Genomic DNA, 20,322 nt, shown 5'->3' with positions numbered 1-20,322 from the left:
ACACCTGTCCTTCCGTTTCATATTCCTTTATATCTCCAAGATGTGATTTTTGCGCCAGTGTCATAACCCCACGCCTTTTGTACTTTCTGGTAGCAAAAGATTTGGCTCCTGTTGTATCTAGTTATTTCTTTTCATCTCCAACTCCTGCATCATTCTGGTGGCTTTGCTCTGGACTGCTTCTAGCAGCCTAATGTGCTTTTCTTTTTATAGCCTCCAAAACTACACACAGTTCTCAAGATGTGGCTTGACCAGAGTTGGACAGAGTGAGAACGTTATCTTTTTGCTTCTGGACCATGTTCCCTTGAGAATACACGGCAGCATTCTGTTTTCTGCAACCACAGCCTTTTTTCTCAGATTTTTGGTGGTGCAGCCTTGGGAGTGATCAGCACATCATATCCTTTTTCTGTTCTTTTGCTATTAGTTCCACTTCCTCCTCAGATGATATTTCTTTTGAGGGTTTTTGTGGCCCATTTGAATTACCTTGAATTTATCTTTATTGAACCTCAGCTGACATCTTTCTGTTGACTTGGTTAGGCTGATGTTAAATTTGTATTCAGTAGTTCTGGTTTTTCTGTGATCTTCCTTGCAGCCTTGCTCAGCCTGGTAAGGTCTGTCCCACTCTTATTCCTTTCTTCTGTATATTTAAAAAGTCTTTGCTCCCTTTTTATCATCTCTGTCAACTCATTTTCCATCTGTGGGTTTCCTTTTTCTTTCTTTTTTTTTTTATTTTGCTTTTTTCCCACGGCTGACTGTCACTAGACCCCTATGCCTCTGTTCATTCGCTATCCAGTTCTGTCTACCCTTACTGGATTCCTCTGAACTTGCTCCAATAAGAGTAAGGGCTGATGAGAGGATCAAGGCATTCCAGGTCTTTGTCATACTGCTGCCCAGAGTGTTGTACCTAATTTTTCTTCCCAGCGCCTCACATTTGCTTTGGTAACACCCCATGTGTGGCCATTCTAATTATCTCTTTGTATTGTGGTCCCCAACCTTCCCATCTCTACCTTCTATCTTTAATACCCTAATTTTTGCCCTAATCTCTAGCCTCACATAGTTACGTGTTACTCACACTGACTTCCCCATGTTCTTGAATCGTGGTAAAACCCTTTTTTATAGCGCTGGATATGAGAACACTGCAGTTTGTCATGTTTCATTTAATCAAGACATGTAGTGTTGAGCATGTTGCTCTAGAGATTTACATTGTTATTCCTTTATTGACTTTCCTTTTGCATCATCCTACATGTTATTTTGTGTCAGTTATGGTGACTTTAAGGTTGTGTGATGCGAAATAAAGAGGTAATGCAATTTCTTTTTTAAATTGTGCTACCTCAGGGTTAGTGTGTCAAAGATAAAGGGTGTAGAAAAAAGGCCCCTAGACTTGGGGATATAGGGAGAGTGTAGCTGTATCCCCCAACAACAAATGCTTCAATGGTGTTTTGAATAATATTTTAGCATGTGATGCTTTGTATAACCAGTTTTGTAGTGTTTAGAAATTTAAGTTCCAATAAAATGCAACTCTTTTCAGTGTAGATCCCTCCCTGAATCCTCCTTCCCTGACCCTTTGCCATTGTTTGTTTGCTATTTTCAGTGTTCCCTAGACTCCTATTTCATATTTGATCCTGTTCCCTGGTCACCGTGGTTCATTCCTCGAACATACTACACTCTCATCTTTGTTTTCTTACTTTAACAGTCTCTTTAAACCATAAAGTTGCATGATTGTTGCTGGCTAAGAATGCCTTTAGCTCGCCATCCCTGACGCCATCCCATAGCTGTCAACTCCTGTGTTCCAAGAGTTATGGATAAAACAAAAAATAAATAAATAATGAAGGACAAAGTCCTAAAATCAGGGACAATTTTAAAATCATTACTATTTCACATAAAAATTTAACAGAATAACAGCTTTTGCATTAACATGCATTTTCTGAACAAGAAGTGTAAAATCTTAATATCTGGTGTTATTGACCGACTGTAATCCTCAGTGATTTACCAAAGAATCGAACATTTTATGAGGGACTGGACGTTGCTAAGTAATATTGCCCAGCCGTGGTCTGTTATCTTTGTTTTTCTCATTTGTGCAGTGTTTGTTTTTAACTTGTGTGCTGCAAAAATAACTGTCCCACTACTGCTTTTCTTAACACCATCTCACTTTTTCCTCCATAGGCTGAAAGTACAGTCATTGAGATATACCTTTCTGTCTTGGCTCTGAGAATTGCTGTGCCTTCTGAATTAATGACCTTTCCCTGATATAAAGCTTCTGTGCAAGGTCTCACCATCCTCCTAGCAGTTATCAGATGCTTCTTCCTTGTACGCTGATATAGGGCATTCATTGTACTGCTTGATCGTCTCCTGCCCCTGCATTCTGGATGCTGGAGTATATGTCATGCTTTGTAGACTCTGCTTTCTAAGAGAACACTTTGCATTGGGTCTTTTTATTCCCTTCTTCTACCTTTCTTTTGCAGGGTGCTGACTGCTATTTCTAACAGGTCTGTAGAGACGTTTGTATGTTAAGTTTTATATTCTTCTCACTTATTTATATTTACCTTGCATGTGGTTCAAGGAGAGATCAAGAAATGAGGATGTTTGAGATATGTATAGCCCTTAAACTAGGCATAGGGACATCTGTGTGACCCAAAGCAGGTATGACCCTATGAACATAGTTTGAGTCGTCTGAAGAACTGTGTTAAGAATATGTAGTAAGGTTATCCAAGAGTTAACCAACTGCAGAGGTCTGTCTCAAAAATTAGTGGTTATAGTAAATATACAAGTCAGTAATATTTATCATGCCTGTGTGAACTCACCGTGTTTGAGCATTCTTTCAGCTTCATAATTTTGTTTTACATATATCAAGGGACAAAGAAGTGTTTGTACTAGGAAACATGCCATCTTCCTGTGTAGGAACTCATGTTTAAATTTCTGCTTTTTTTGATACACAGTCATTCTCTGACAGTAGGAACTACTGATTTAATGTTTACTAGCTTTGATTTAATCTGTATGCATTGTTCTTTTGATGACTTATCTATGTCGTACATGAAACAGTACTTAGAGAAGTGTTTTGGTTTTATTTCTGACAAGGTATGCATTCTGAGTTCCTGTACAAATGATTATGACAGTATATGTATTTTTATGCATTTTTCAGCTGAGTGTGGCTGCCTTTCTGTGGTTCAGTTGCTTTGTGAGCAGAAGAGTCCCATCAACGTCAAAGATTTGGTATGTAACTGTTTCATGCGTACCGTGTAATGCAGTACACATTTTTATTTATGTAGTACTTTGTTTTAAGTTCATTATTTTGGGGATTACCAGTAAGAAGACAAAATCTTTCAGGAATGAGTAAAACATGAATAGAGTGTGTTCTGTTTATTCCCTGTTTTAGTATCAAAGATTTTCTGGCATGTTTTAAAGCAAGCTCTTATTGAATTGATTGTATTTTATTATAAAATTATCACTGTAGGTTGGTAGAAACTAGCTGTCATAGTATATGTTTTCAAAAAATGTTATTTGTCCATCTGTAGTAATATTTTTTTCAAGTATATCCTGTTTCTAATGGAAGGTTGCGTCCTTTATAAACCTTCACTTTTCCCTTTGTAGGCTTGATAGGATTTAGTCTTTATTGAGACCCACTTCTCAAACCAAAGAATTGGATCCTTCAGAAACTTCCTGTATTTTGGATTGAGATTTTTTTTTTTATTAGCACTAGGAACTAGTGTGCCACTGATGATTACTGTAATGTAATATTAGACCTTTCACTTAGGGTATTTTTTTCACATGTAAGATTCTTTTCTTGCATAATGGCTACTGTGCTGCATTAATGGGTGCTTGTTGCCCACTCCTAATGTTAAACTGGGTCTTCATTTTGCCCATTCCTTAGAGTTGGATTGGGCGTTTCACTTTTGCCAACTTCTTGTAGTCTAACATTGGGTAAATTATTATGTACTCCCCTAGATGTAAGATTTGGACCTCCTCATTCTGATTTAGGACAGGCTGGTTCCTTCACCGAAGCCCACTGTCTTTGGTGTGGGATTGCCTTCTTTATTGATTTTCATTTCTCCTGGTGTTTGACTGGGTTCTTTAGCTTTGTATACGGTTTCAGGGCTAATATTGGGTCATTTACTGATCCCCTGGCTTATCTGCAGTGGTGGTGCTGCGGTAGCATTGTCGCCTCACAGTAAGACGCTGACCGGTTCGACTCTCAGCTAGAGCGTCTTCTGCGTGGAGTCATGCGTGAATGGGCGTACCTTCATTGAAGGTTGTGCGTTAGGGCTGGCAACTCAGCACGTAAAAATCAACTGCCAATCATTAGCGGACCGGAGTTCTGCTGTGGCGACCCCTAACCGGGAAAAGCCGAAAAACACAACAACTGATCCCCTGGCTTGTGGGTCCTTTAGCTTTGTTCACGGTTTTAGGGTTAATATTGGGTCATTTACTAATCCCCTGGCTTGTGTATTAGAGATATTCTTCTACATGTTGCTAAGCTACAGTGTGACTGACCATTCATCTGTGATGATTCATAACCATTTACCTAAAGCACTCCCTTGTAGTCTAAAATGAGCTAGCACAAGCTTGGTGTCTATAAGGATGCTGTAATGCATCGTTTGACTGTACTTTGTCCATTTACATGCCTGTTCTTCACTAGCTGTACAATACAGAGGAATCGCTTTGTAGTGGCTCTTCAGGAAATTGCCATTCTGTATTGTTGTGCACTGACTGCTTTCTGATAAGGGTTTTCTGATATGAGTGCAACCTCTGGTTGATACAGAATTCTGGGTTACCCTCCTTGCATCTTGAGCAATTTCTCTTGGCCTTGAAAAATTAAAGAAATGGAAGAGACTCCAGAAATTCTCTGGCAGTGCAGTATATCTGTACACTTGTTCCAAATTACTGCAAACAAAGCTAGAAGTAAAGCTCCTTGAGTAGGCCTCTTTTGAAGTTAAACAAGGGATAAAGAAAGCATTTTACTATTTGCAACTGAGCTCTGTAACAAAGTGGGATGTTTGCAGTAAATGACCTTTATGGTCATAAGCTGAAAAGGCATGCATTTTTCATCATGTGTCAATGTTCTGTGCACTAGTAATGACAGCCAGTACATAATTACATCACTGGGCAGTCAGGTGACACAATTGACAAGTAATTAATTCCTCAATAGTTTTTTTTTTTTTGCCAGACTGCTAATTTAACAGGTTGACTGTTGTCTAACTAGATTACAGTTGTGCCAGCATTACGGTTAAAGTGATGTAATTATGTACTGCATACAGGGCATTGGAAGGTGTGATTCCACATTTGAAAGAATTTATAAAAATAATGGGTACTTACGTATTATTGCAACCAGATTTTCATGCTAACGCTGGTTGCTTCTGTTTTCCTTTAGAAAACTAAATTAACAGTATTAAAACTAAATAAAGTCTTTTCTATAATATTTGTAATTTGTAGTACTATTTAACCTTGAAAACACTAAGAAAATAACATTGTAAAATAGCTTGTCCCTTTTTCTGAGATTAACTCATGTCAGTCATGCTGTGTGATGCGCGTTCCTCAGCAAAATAACTGCTTTGAAGGGCTACTGAGTGCAATCGCTGATAACTTCCCCTCCCCCCACACATACCAACAGAAAAACAACGAATGAGCCATGCATAGCTTTCCAGCTGTAAGACATGCAGAAATCCCTGAGGTACATCCAGAGTTTGTCCTAATATACCACCATCACAACACCAAAACTTATCCACCAAAACAAACCAAACCACACCTAGTAACTTCTGCCATCTTGGCAGTGCCATGAAAAACTACCCCGGATTACCTGTCAACATCATATATATATATATATAAAACACCTAACTGCAAAAGTCCTTTCCGGCCAAATACACGTGCAAACACAACCACTCCAAAGTAAAGGGGAAAGCTATTTTCAAACCTTCCTTTTCAGCCGTTTAACCGATAAACCTTCCTAAAAACAGAAAACATTAAAGAAAACATGTTTCTGAGCTTTTTAATACTTTCTCGGTGCTACTTGACACAACGAGAAGCAAGCAGCATTACCGCGAAAATTTGGTTGCGATAATACGTAAGTACCAAATCATGTTTTATACAATTATTCTTATAAATCTCATTCTTCAAATGAAACATTTGTTGAAAAACAAAATTTCAAAAAGCACATTTGCATGTGATATTAAAGAATTTCTGGAGAGATAGTAGCTATTTATGCATTTTTTTTAATCTGACACATTTAATTTATTATTGTTGCCACCTTAACAGTCTTACTTGGGCCCTTTTTGATCCATTTGCAGGAAGTGATTACAGTTGATTTGTGAAAGAGTAAACACTTTAAGTATTCCAATCCTTTCATGTAGTATTTTTTTTCATACACCAACATCAGATTTTCTGAGCTGCTCACTTGTAATAACAGAGCTGGGTCATCTATTCACTGCAAGCCTGAATCCTCAAAACACTCAATAGGTTTATAGCACTATTAGTTGGAATGATGGCAGGACTTCAAACAACATGCTGTGCAAGTTCTTCTCTGGCCATCATTTTTAAATGTAATTGGCTATATGACATGAGAGCCAGGGAGAAATGTTTCTAAAGAAGTATAGTGACATTTCTTGCAACTCCGACATGGCATGCAATGATGGCATGCACTGAGTTTTCAAAAATGTATTGCATTTCTTTTAGAGGTTTGTTTGTGATCTTTGCAAATGTTTTACTTTAGCAATATACACATGAAATATATGGGTATCTTGCACATTTTCAGTTTTCCTTTTTGTTACCTAATCATTGATGTGATAATTTTGATTATAGTAGTGTTATGATGATTGACAGCACCGTGTCTTTGATATTAAAGAAATATTTTTAGTTTGCTTAAAGCATTAAAGGAAAGCACGGTAAACCACTCCATATTTGGTTTCCTCTAAAATGTATAGAGGCCTTATAATAGTTTCCCCAAGCATGTATATGTTTACTAAGAGTTCTAGGCAAATGGAATTTCAGTGTGTTTAGGACTGTTTGTTTAACCTTACTGCTCAAGTATTCAGGCCACAGAAGTCATTTAATACATTAGTATAAGGCTGTCTGAGTGACATCTGTGAATGTGATTCATTTACCAAGATTGTTATAGTACTTTAATATTATAACCCTGTGCAAATTTTCACCATAGCTTTCTTCATCCCTTTTGTAAAGCTTTGCCTTTTGTGGTTTAATGGTTTACATTTCATTCTTGAATAAGGCTTGAAAGTAATATATTTGTTTTTTTTTTTCTCAATGTATGGGTTCACAGGCCATTCATTTAATTAAATCAATGAATATTGAAACTCCCATTCATTGATTATTGAAACTTAAGGTCCACATGTTTTATGGCATAAAAAGGCATGATGGCTAATGCCACACATGACAAACCATTACATTTTGTCTTATCCCAATTACTGGAAAATCCTTGGATTCTTAGGAATTTTAGTCCTTTGCAGATTACCTTGCTCATGGAGTTAACCTTAGAAATTAACTCCTGTTAACATTTGCAAAACATCTGCAATATTCTTGCATTTTGATTTTCGCTTCAAAGTTTGCAACACTCCCAGACTGTCCAGAACATGGCTGCATGGAACTCACTGACCTTTGTATGTCTTATTGGTCCTCATAAAATGCTAGGAAGGTAAGTGTAAAATGTGTTGAACTGAGAGTCCTGTATGGAAACCAGTAAGTGTGTACCTTTCAAAGGTAGGAAACTGATGTAATGTCCTTGTTGCCATGTATACTTCCAACAGAACTACAGAAATGAAGAACATGGATCTTTGGAATGCATTTTCTGAAAAGTAACCCCCACATGTATGAATTGTCTTTTTATAGGAAGGATACACACCTTTGTTATGTGCAGCTCAGAAGAGTCATGATGAAGTATGCAAGTATCTAACAGATCATGGAGCCGACATCAATACAAGAGACAAAAATGGAAAGTAGGTAACTGTATTCAGGCTGTATTTCTTTGGTGAGGCCACAGTCATTAGCACTGCATTGTTTAATGAGGTTTACTTGTCAGACGATATTACCTTATGGAGCTATTACGTGAATGTTAATCAGTGGTCCATCTGTTAAAACTTCAGTATCATGTTATGAAAAATATTGCATGCAATACCAACTACACAGTTATCTCACTTCCATTTTATGTTATGAAAAATATTGCATGCAATACCAACTACACAGTTATCTCACTTCCATTTTGGGTTTAGACCCATGTGTTTTCCTTTCTTTATATGACAAAGTAGTAGAAGTCCATGCTAGCCACATAACATTACTGGAACTTTAAATAAAATATGGTGGCCTTTCCCACTGAAAGTCTTTTCTTCTTTTGCTTCCTCACTCAATATATTCCTAGTCTATAGAATGAGTTGCCCCTACAGGTTAAACAAAATAGTATTTTGGCTACCTTTAAAGTTAGTCTTGATCAGATGGGTGGACACATATTCACCATAGTGTTAATGTTGTGTAGAAACTGGAAGGTGAGAACTCACTCAGAAAGGGTTGAAAGAAGGTTTAAGTGTGTCTCCTTAAAGACAGGTATGGCTAGGCCACCTATGGAACCCGTGATCCTGTTCCTGTGTTCACATGTCTCCAGAATAACTTTGCTATGATCTGTTTACTTCATTATGAAGTGTCTGTTCATTATAGATGTACTTAAAATGAAGACAAGCAGCCACCAGAACACTGTAAAGCTGCAAAAGTAAAATGGAGATTTTAAATGTGCATGTTCTGGGAAACACTGTTTTTTCCATTGGCTGTCAGCTTTCAGTTATGCATCTTCTGCAATCCTTAGATTCTTTCACAACCAGTTGACCAAACTAGACACCTCTTGTCTTCTTAATAACCTTCATATTGGGCTGATGTAACACGGGCTTTCAGTACAGGAAATATTTTTCTTCACTTACGCATGAGAGAGAGAGAGAGAGAGAGAGAGAGAGCATGTTACGATTACCAGCATTTGTCTTAAGCTCCATTGTCCTTTGGAGCCTGTGTAATCACTAGAGTCCCCAACAAAACTGTCATCTTCTCATACCCTTCCATTGGAGAAGGAGAACTGTCATCTAGTTCATGACTTCTCTATCAGCTTGTGTAACTAATTGATTTAACGACTTAAAACTCTAGTAACTGGGCATATTTTGGATTTTTCCTGTTGAATAAAATGTGTAAACATGTTTGTTTAAATGTTGGCCCTTTTTATAAATTTACATTTTCTTTGAAGTACTGTCTACAGCAGCATATGTGGGATGTTTCCATCTTGTGCACTGCTGTACTTTTCTTCCTCAACATCTCATTTCTGGATGCTGAAAGGGGCCTGGGCTAATGTGCCCTCTACACGCTGTCCTTAAGTGAGTTTAGAGTGTGTGTAACCCTGTCTTTTTTGATACTTGCAAAGTCTGGATCTCTTTCAAGTATGCTTCATTTGGAAAGTGAACATTCTTCTTGGCCCTGTAAGGGAGACTGGAGGCGTCAGACTGCAGTCCATGACCACTTTATATTGTGTCTTTATAACTTTGATCACAACATCAGTTGGTGTCACCACTGCCAACACCTCAGCTCAATGACCCGTCATCATTTTAGGACAAATGTAGGCTTTTACCAATGCCCATTGCTGATGGTTATTAAAGGGAAGGTAATACAAAGAAGAACTTGAAGACTTTTTTCACAGGTCACAGATGGGAGCACAGAAGGCTGTAGGCATGAGACCAAGGGTGCTGCAGTCCAGGTCTGAGCCCTTTATGTCTGTTTTTTCTTCAGGATTACCCTTTACAGCAGTGAACTCCATTCTCATACATTGGTCATTGTCCTCTACCAATTCATCTTTACCCCAGCCCTTTCCTTGGAAACACATAACGTTGAATAGGAAGGAGGCACTTTTCCAGAATTATTTCTTGACAAAAATACTTAAGGGTTAATTGCTGCTTCTCTTTGTTCACATAGACTAACTGATATGCATTTTTTTTGCATCTGAGCTCAGTTCTGGAGGATCCGGTCCTTCTGTGTTACTATAGAGTGACTGACTGCTTGCTGATGTGGATTGAATCAATTCTTGCTGGCCATTCTCTGCCTATGTTGAACCTGCTGTTCATCCATATCCATTTTAGATTTTGGGATTTTTATTCAATGCTTGGTGGAGTGTGGCTGATTATTTGCATGGCATCATGGTGCTCCAGATGGTTTTAATGACAGCACTGCACTCCATGCTGGCCTTGCAAGTCCCCACACTACTACTGTCCTCACCAGGCCTATACTATATTTGATGCTGGCTGAGTGTGTAATTTCAGCTACTCCTTTTCTTCATCTTTATCCAGTATAGAAAGAGCACTGGAACATTTATAAGGAGTTATGGTAGTCAGGAATAATTGTCCTCACTCTGCATCTACAGCCTGGGTTGAGTAAGAAAAATCCCACTCCACAAGGGGGGATCCACCTTGGTTCCCGGGAACTACTGCCCCATCAGTCTGATGAGCCTGATCTGCAAGGCCATGGAACTTATAAACAAAGACATTAGCAACCTTCAAACACTGGACCCCACCCAGTTTGGGTTCGTGAAGGGCCTATCTTGTCTCCTGAACCTGATTGACTTCTTCGAATCAGTCTCCAGAGCCGTGGACGAGGGTAAGGCAGTCCACACAGCCTATCTGGACCTCACCAAAGCTTTTGACACCATCCCCCACTCTGGAATCATAGATAGACTTACTAAGCTGGACATTAATCCCTACGTCACTCGATGGGTTGCCAACTGGCTTATTGACAGAACCCACACTGTAAAAGTAGCCGACTCCAAATCCAGCTCCAGACATGTGACAAGTGGAGTACCTCAGGGTTCAGTTGTGGGACCACTCGTTTGGCATCTACTTCTCTGAAGTACAGGCCAGCACTAAGGGACTCTGGTTAACAAAGTTCGCAGATGACTGCAAACTGGGAGCCATTATCGAATCCCCAAATTATGTGGATACTCTACAAAAGGGCCTTACAGAAACAGATGCTTGGTGTCAGAGCCATGGGCTCAAGCTCAGTGCCAAGAAATGTATAGTTATCCCCTTTTGGAAAAAACATGTACCCGTGAATTACCACATAGGTGGCAGTACACTAAACACCGAAAGTGTGATAAGAGACTTAGGGAAACAGGTAGACCATGGTCTCACCTTCGATAACCACATCGCTACAACAGTCAGGAAATCCTTCTATGTCACACATCTCATCACTAAGGGCTTTTCATCCAGAAAAAAGGAGGTCATTGTCCCACTGTACACATCCCTCATTAGACCTATTATAGAATACGCCCCGTTTGGTATATACCTCTCAAGACATCTGCAACAACTGGAAAGACCGCAGAAATACCTCACTAAAAGAATCACAGGCCTAAAGCAGATGCCCTATGCTGACTGCCTTAAAAAACTCCAGCTGTATTGTCGCATATCGTCTGCTCAGAGGCGATCTCTGCTTAACAAACAAGGCCATGTCAAACCCAGAGCTGTTGGACGTGCTACACTTAAAGAAATCCCAGTCCCTCAGAGCCACACACTCCAGGGATCTAAACCTTGACATTACAATAAACAAAACATGCTGGAGGGGATAGGTTCCTGACCCAGAGACACCCCAGACTCTGGAATAGATTGCCCATACATGTCAAGCAGAGTTCCTCTTTGGCCCTCTTCAAAAGGAACCTTGACGATTGGATGGGATAAAGGAAATTCACCCCAGGGATCACGTCAGTCGCCCTGCTAGACAGGGGTCCAGGGAAGTAAATAGTGTGGGAAGAAATAGCCAGGGAATTGTTATGGCTAGGCTTGTATAGGCCCTAGGGCTGATAGCCTAGTACCAACCTATGAATTTCCTGTCCTAGGGACTGGACAGAGAGAGAAAAGAGTCTGCTTCCTCAATTAATTCCCATCATTCAAATTTCTCCTTTAGGGAGGCATTCAGACTTTTGAAATCCCTGGTATAGCTAAGTCTGCAATGTCCTTCTTGTCAAAATATTTAAAATTCTGGTGTTTGTCAGATTGAGGCGGTACCCTAGTCCTTCCCCCACTGTAGTATTTCATTAAGAAGGCCATGATTAGAGCATGGAGACCCCCATCCATGGAGCACTCTTCCTAGTAACATGGTTTCCTGTGTTACCTATGCTGTTCTATATGTTTACTGTTCTTAAAATGGTTTCTGCATTTAACTGCTCTGCCCTCAAAAGTGTCTGTAGAATTTAATCCTCTTTGACTGTTATCGTTCAGTCTCTAGCGGTTTATTTCATGTATCATACTTTCAGTCTTCTCTGCTAGAGCAATCCATGGAAAAACTTTCTGTCCTTCCTTACTCAAATAAGCAGAAACCTGATGAAAACTGTAATTTGCCATCTAAGCTGGTGTTTTGTGTAGCTTGCTATACCTTTGACATGGCAAGTGCTGAAGTATTTGACTGCAGCTGAGGGCATTTCCCCTGTGTGGTTGCCTGACTTAGTTGGTCTTCCTTCCATGAGGAGTTCCATCTGGCTTTGTTGGGTAAACCCTCATAGTATATAACAGAATTTCCAATAAAGGAAATGCCTTTCTACAGTAAATGTAATGTATCTTCCTCTTCTAAAAGGAAGTTGGCCTTTAAATATTGGAGATGACCTGCTAAGCATCAGACAGTATTCACTCATGTACTGTGGCAAAGATCCCATTAAGGATAGTTATCTAGATTACTCAGACATGCTTCTGACCACGTCTTAAAGACTGATGATGTAAGAGGGTAGCTGTCTGATCTCACCTTGGAGAGCCATTACCTAAGACAGGTGAATCTCTTATCAAGTCTGTCCTTTTATTTTTAAAAATCTTTATTAAGTCATGATTGCAACAATGACATAGGTACACATTCATCTCGGAAAAGACAAAGAAGCCTGTCTAGTATTAGCTGGCTACCTCATGAATTTGCTTTTACTTGTAGCAATTGCTCCTAACACTGATGTACAAAAACCTGAAACTGGTTGTCATACCATAAGATAATTGTTGGTCATGTAGGGACTACATTCTGAACAGTGTTTGGGTGACTGTCAACATACACATGCAAACAGAAGTACTCATTCCCTCCAGTAGAGCTCTTTTGAGCGTGTACCTTTAACCCCTAGTGGGCATGGCTTCAGCATTTAAAAATTTAAGTTATCACCTTACATTTTTAACAAATACCCATTGACAGAGGTCATATATCAGTACAATTGTGTTTGCTATCATGTATGCTTCAAGATAAAATTTTCCAATACCTTGTATGTAACATGGTTTTGGAATTATTAATGCAAATATGAACAGGCAATATTTGACGCCTAGAGGAGCAGTAGGGTATAACTGCAGAAACGCCTGGAGACGTCACTCAGCTGTAATGAGTTGTTATCTGAGTAAGTGGAATGGTTCTTGGCCTCTTATCAATCATGACCCAGGCCACTTGACCACTGCAGTAAACAGCAGACATACAGTAATTATTGTAGGGTTAAATGATTATAACAACAAAAGACTCTCAACCATTAATGCTTTCCTACAATAAACTGTATACCATAACTGATGCAAGCAAGAGTTTATACTTGTTTAAATAATAATTCGATCATAGCAGTGAGTAGAAAGGTAATTGAGAAAATCATATAGGACCAAACATAATTTTTTCTTAAACAAAGCCAGAACAGAGAGCAGTAAAAATGGGAAGAACCTACATTTGCCACAGATGAATTACAAAAAGCATTTAATAGTATTCTATATTCATAGATTAAATTACACAGTAGTTACTATGTAACAGTCGCAAACCACATTAGAAACTAAGTCACAGAAAAGGCAAATTGGAGTCCCTATTGTAAAAATCCAGTGAGGTATATCACTTGGTGAGTCTCTGTCCCCACTGCTGTTTTGTCTTGCCTTGGCTATGGCTACATGTCGACTACCAGAAAACAACCATGCCAAACAGCATCTCATCTTCCTTTCAGGAATGATTTAAAAATACATCTCATCTGACATACAACTGAAAGTGCAACTACTAATGCTTGCAAATTTTTCACATGCTGAGGACATAAAGAACATATCTAGAAATGGGAGAAGGTGAATGGTCAGCAGTAAAGTATGACTGAAAGAAAACTAAGCTTAATAAGAAATATTTCAGAAGACTGAACCTAGTACTGAAAACTATATTCAAGCTGTAAATCAGCTATACAGTGGATATAAAAAGTGTACACACCCCTGTTAAAATGCCAGGTTTTTGTGATATAAAAAAGTGAGACCACAGTAAATCATTTCAAAACTTTTTCCACCTTTAATGTAACCTATGACCTGTACAATTCAGTTGAAAAGCAAACAAATCTGTTAGGGGAAAAAAACCATAAAAAAAAAACGTACAATAAGCTGGTTGCATAAGTGTGCACACCCTTAAACTAATGCTTTGTTGAAGTGCCTTTTGATTTATTTACAACATTCAGTCTTCTTGGGTAGATACCTGCCATCAATTAAAGAGACTCTGATTAACCCCAAATAAAGTTCAGCTGTCCTAGTAGTAGTTTCTTGACATTTACTCAGTTGCTTGCTACAGCAAAAGCCATGGTTCACAGAGAGCTTACAAAGCATCAAAGGGATCTCATTGTTGAAAGCTATCAGTCAGGAGAAGGGTACAAAACAAATTCCACAGCATTGGATATACCATGGAACACAGTGAAGGCAGCCATCAAAAAGTGAAAAAAATATGGTACAACAGTGACATTGCAAAGAACTGGATGTCCCTCCAAAATTGATGAAAAGAAGAGATGAAAACTGATCAGGGAGGCTGCCAAGAAACCTACAGCAACACTTAAGGATGGAAGCTTTTTCTTGCACAGAAAAACATCCAGACCCAGCTAAAATTTGCAAAACAATACATCAAATCTCTCAAAAGCATGTGGGAAAATGTGTTATGATCTGATAAGACCAAGGATGAAATTTATGGTCACAATTCCAAAAAGTACATTTGGCGCAAAAACAACAGTTTGCATCACCAACAGAACACCATCCCCATAGTGAAGCATGGTGGTGGCAGTATAATTCTTTGGGGTTGCTTTTCTTCTGCTGGAACTGGGGCTTTAATCAAGGTGGAGGGAATTATGACCAGTTCCAAATACCAGTCACTTTTGGCCCCAAACCTTCAGGAATCTGCTAGAAAGCTGAAGATGAAGAGGAATTTCACCTTTCAACATGAATATGACCCCAAGCATACATCCAAATAAACAAAAGAATGAATTCACCAGAAGAGAATTAAAGTTTTGGAATGCTCAAGCCAGAGCCCAGACCTAAATTCAATAGAAAATCTGTGGGGTGACCTGAAGAGAGCTGTGCACAAGAGATGCCCTCGCAATCTGACAGATTTGTAGCCCTTTTGCAAGAAAGAGTAGGCAAATATTGCCAAGTCAAGATGTGCCATGCTGATAGACTCCTACCCAAGAAGACTGAATGCAGTAATTAAATCAAAACATACTTCAACAAAATATTAGTTTAAGGGTGTGCACACTTACGCAACCAGCTTATTGTACTTTTTTTATTTTTTATATTTTTTCCCCTAACAAATTTGTTTGTTTTTCAATTGTATTGTACAGGTTATAGGTCACATTAAAGGTGGGAAAAGTTTTGAAATGATTTGTTGTGGTCTCATTTTTTTATATCACAGAAACCTGGCATTTTAACAGTGCTGTGTACACTTTTTATATCCACTGTAATATATATGTGTGTGTGTGTGTGTGTGTGTGTGTGTGTGTGTGTGTGTGTGTGTGTATATATAAAAAAATCTGCACACATGTGTATGTGTATATATATATATTTTTAATATATATATATATATATATATATATATATATATATATATATATATATATATACACGCACACACACACACTTTAAAAAAGCTCAAAAAGACTACCTTAGTATAACCTGGATCTGTCAGTGTAAATATCCTACTTGAACTCTACCATCGTCCCATAATCCTTTCTCTTTACTGTGCTCTCAAAACTCTCTTAATTATCATTATATCTGATTGTATTTTCCCCACCTTACATGTTTAATTCCCAATTTCTATCATCTCCTCCATCTCATAACTAACTCTCTACCAACCAGATTTCTTCCTTCCACACAATTATTTTACTACTCATATCTATGCCTAGAACTGCTAGAATATTCCAAAATCATTGTAAATAAATGTGTATAATGCCTATTATTACTGCATAATCTCCATTTATGTCTTCTACGTTTTGCTTCACTATAGCCATTTTTGTTGTGATTATTTCTGCTTTAGAGTATTTCAAGTATTGTTACTGTTGTTCTTACTAGCTTGACAGTCTGTTCTAGGATAAAATTGTGGTGGTTTATTCTCTGCTTAGAGAATTCATGTATGCTACTATTATTATCTGCTACTTATGTTATTGAAATAACTTGTATTGTGGAGTTTGTCTCCCTGGGCCTCCACTGAAAAAGGGCTTTTTCTCATTTGGACTGTCCCAGTTAACAAATGTCAAATAAATAAATAGAATATTGGGACACCCACCACTGCTGCCACTCTACTCTTAAGAGCACACAGGAAACACACTCAACCCAGGTTCTGGATGTCTCTGTCTCCCTCCAGATCCCCAATAAGACCCCCACTGGTACAACTGTAGGGTTAGGTCCTTAGCTGAGTGTCCAAGCCAAGTCCTCCAGCAACCTCTGTGTAAACCCAGTGCTTCTTGTCCCTGCCCAAAGTAGCTGACTCACACACACTAAGAGATTTAATTTTCAGATATACACACACACATTTGGAAAAGACTGGCACATGTTGACTGCTGTACCCCCTACTGCACAGAGTAAGAGGTAGTTAACATGGCTACAAGACACTTCACAGTTAGCCACTCTAAGGCCCTTAACAAAAGGTGTCCAGTTAAACTGTGCAATATTAATACTAATACAAATGGTAGTAGTTCACCAAGATGGCTAGGCCTTCTGTGTGGCATACACAGTGTCACCAAATAAATATAAATACTCTCAAAGGTTAGATACTCTATACATGAACCAGCCACAGTAAAAGTTTTAAATATATTTAATAATAAAAGAACATAGAAATGTTGAATATGTATTTACAGTAAACCACAGAGTTCAATTCACAGAAATATGGAATACAACAATGATGGACAGACTCATACCAATAAAGAAAAATGATCTGGAATTCACTCCATTTATGTCATGGTAACAAAATCCCTGTACATTTGAAAAAATTTAAAAAATGGGTAAGCTACTCGAGATTGAGTTGGGCATCTCAGAACATGTGAATTTCCCCATATAGGTTTAAAAGTTAAACAGTTAAACCTTCTTTTTTTGGCAGGGACAAGTCAGTTGATATTAAAGTATCCAAAGTTCGCAGATGACTGCAAACTGGGGGCCATAATCGAATCTTCAGCTGACATAAGCATCCTCCAAAAGGGTCTTGCAGAGATGGATGCTTGGTGCCAGAGCCACGGCCTCAAGCTAAATGCTAAAAAGTGCATAGTCATCCCCTTTGGGAAAAACAAGGTGCCCATAAATTACCACATAGGTGGTAATCCATTAGGTACGGAAGAAGTAATTAGAGATTTGGGGACCAACGTAGATAGTAATCTCTCCTTTGATAATCACATTGCCAAAGTGGTTAGAAAGACCTTCTATATAGCCCACCTTATCACGAAAGGGTTCGCATCTAGATCAAGAGAGGTCATTGTGCCCCTCTACTCATCACTCATCAGGCCCAGAATTGAATACAGTGCCCCTTTTGGGATGTACCTTACCCGACACCTGCAGCAACTGGAGAGACCCCAAAAGTACCTCACCAAGAGGATCATGGGCTACAAACAGATGTCCTATGCAGCTCGACTAAAGAAACTCCAGCTCTACTCAGTTGCTTACCGCCTACTCAGAGGCGATCTATGCCTGATGTACAAAGCCATGTCAAACCCAGAATTAATGGACATGCTCCACCTCAAAAAATCCAAGTCCCTTAGAGCTACACGCTCCAGGGACCTAAACCTCAGCACAAAAATAAATAGGACATGCTGGAGGGACAGATTCATTTCCCAGAGGCTCCCCTCACTCTGGAGTAGAATCCCAATTCATGTTAGACATAGCCCCTCGCTGACCCTCTTCAAGCGAAATCTGGACGCGTGGATGGGAAATCGCAAATTCATCCCTGGGATCTCTTCTGTGTCCCTGCTAGACGGAGGCACAGTAAACTAATCTTAAAAGGGTACCTTCTGTGACCTACTTTACAGAGGCACAGTAGGCTAATCTAATAGGGAGGCGGAAGCCAAATACACTCTGGCTAGGCTTATAAATGCCCTAGGGGAGATAGCCTAGTATCTACCTATGAACCAGTGTTGTTCAGGGAACTTGCCAGTCAGTAAGATTCATGGCACGCCAGCACGATACCCACTTTTTATAATTCCTGAACAGCAGTATTTTATTTGTAACCTTTTCACAGGTATTGTATACCATGTGGCTCAGCATAGCGCTTCTTTCTTTATCTGGTCTCTTTTAGCCATTAGCACGTTCTTATCAGAGTGAGCTCCAGACAATTTATCAGACATGCTATCATCTTGACAGTTTACAGACATGCACTACACCAAAAATGAATACAGAAAACTTTTGGAGATGCTAACTTTGATTTCTTTCTTTATTAAAATTGCACACATCTATCTGTTGGCATAGTAATGCACATTTCATTGGCTTTTCTAAAGTTGCTCTGAAGTATCTTATAGTCTGTTATTACCAAAATTAAAAAATAAAATCAGTGGGCATACCATATGAAAACATATGGATGAGGCCATTTCTCCTTTTTCTTGTTAAACAGTTATTCTTGTTCATTTTTTCAGTTTTGTTTATTTTGTCTTATTTTTGCCTTCCCATATAAAGGATTTAGCAAATTCTAATTTGACTATTGGACCCTCTGTAATTGGTATAATTTTAGTGTAATTTGAATTCTAAAGTCTATCACAAATGTAAACATCTTGGCCACATCTAAGTAGCTGCTGATAGTTTTAATTATAATAAAATATATTTTGTATGTTGCTTATATTGTTTGCAGTTTCTACACACTGTTTACAGGTTAAGCTTATTCTGTAGTTAGTCTTTTACCCTTTGATTAGTTATTTCATATGTCTGTGGTTTTTTTTTGCTTTTTGTTATATTTTGTAAGTTAAATAGAATTATTTTTGACAAAATAGGTATGTTCTCTGCTTTAGCTGATGCCATTGTCTCATCTTTAAGTTGAAGCCTTTGTTATACTCTGTAATTTTAAATCTGCCAGCATTAAAGATGTACCATAGTCAACAGTCAAAAGAAATTGTACTGTAGAAAATAAATGTACAGCTATTAACATTTGATTTACTGATTTGTAAAGATGTGACAAGGGAAAAAAAATGAAATAGCAGCAACATTTACTAGTCTTCTGTGTTACCTGTATGATGTTCATTGTGTTACCCTGCTGCAGTCATCACACTTGGGTTATCCTGTCGTCAGGCGGTCCCGCAGTCGGCCGGAATTCCAAAGTCTTGGTCCGGCGTCGGTTGCTGTCGCTTCTTCCCTGACGTCGGTGCGCCAGGGGTATATATAATGCAACCGACGCCGTTTTCTTCAGTCTTTCTTGCCGCGCAGTGCCCGAAGCAGAAGCAGTTCGCAAGTGCCGGTCGACCGACTCCTGAGATTTTCGAATTCGAATTTCAGACTGAAGTCTTCTATACAGCTAAGTACCCCGTTGGGGAAACTTTTCTTGCTTCAGACCGATGTCAGAAAAAGTTAACAATTGTATTTCTTGTGGGAAGCAAATACCTCATAAGGATTTTCATTCTTATTGCGTACCTTGCCTAGGCCCAGACCATGACATCACTAGTTGTCGTTTTTGTGCTAGGTTTAATAAGCGTACTATCAAAAGACGCTTTGATTTTGCACGACACTACTTCGGCAGGAAATTTAACTACACCATGCCGTGGAGCAACCGACTACCGGCATGCACAAAAAACGCAAGGATAAGGACAGACAGCCCAGGCCTAAGCCAGATTCCAAGGCCTCGGCTGGTCCGGTCTCCGGTTCTCCGGTCCTCAATGAGGCTCCGATGCAGCCCCTGACTACCGCAGATCTGGAACCCGAGACCGCTTCGGAAATTTTGGCGGAATGTACCAGGCCGACGCAGCCATTTAGTTCAGGCCCTACCGACGACATTGCTGCAAAAGACGTCGGTGCTGCAGAAATGCCATCGGTTTCTGAAGGCGTTTTCAGACCGACGACGCTCACCATTAAAACGTTTTCTAAGACGAAGACTCCTATTAAATCAAAAAGGACTGCACTTCAGTCTCCT

The 20,322-nt window shown here is 39.0% G+C and overlaps 1 protein-coding gene across 1 annotated transcript in view; it reads left to right on the top strand.

Moving 5' to 3' along the window:
* The window catches only part of RAI14 (retinoic acid induced 14), a gene marked incomplete in the record, with an annotated part of 1,743,343 nt that overhangs the window by 1,293,609 nt on the left and 429,412 nt on the right, over positions 1 to 20,322 (top strand). The window contains 2 exon segments of the mRNA XM_044070211.1: positions 3,137 to 3,207; positions 7,828 to 7,934. Coding sequence (XP_043926146.1) covers positions 3,137 to 3,207; positions 7,828 to 7,934 — 178 coding nt within the window.

This window comes from Protopterus annectens, chromosome 1.part0 (genome assembly GCF_019279795.1).
Source record: "Protopterus annectens isolate FY-2018-M chromosome 1.part0, PAN1.0, whole genome shotgun sequence".
In the NCBI taxonomy this organism is placed as follows: domain Eukaryota; kingdom Metazoa; phylum Chordata; order Ceratodontiformes; family Protopteridae; genus Protopterus; species Protopterus annectens.
The sequence above is the reverse complement of the archived record's forward strand: the minus strand, read 5'-3'. Positions and strand labels throughout refer to the sequence as shown.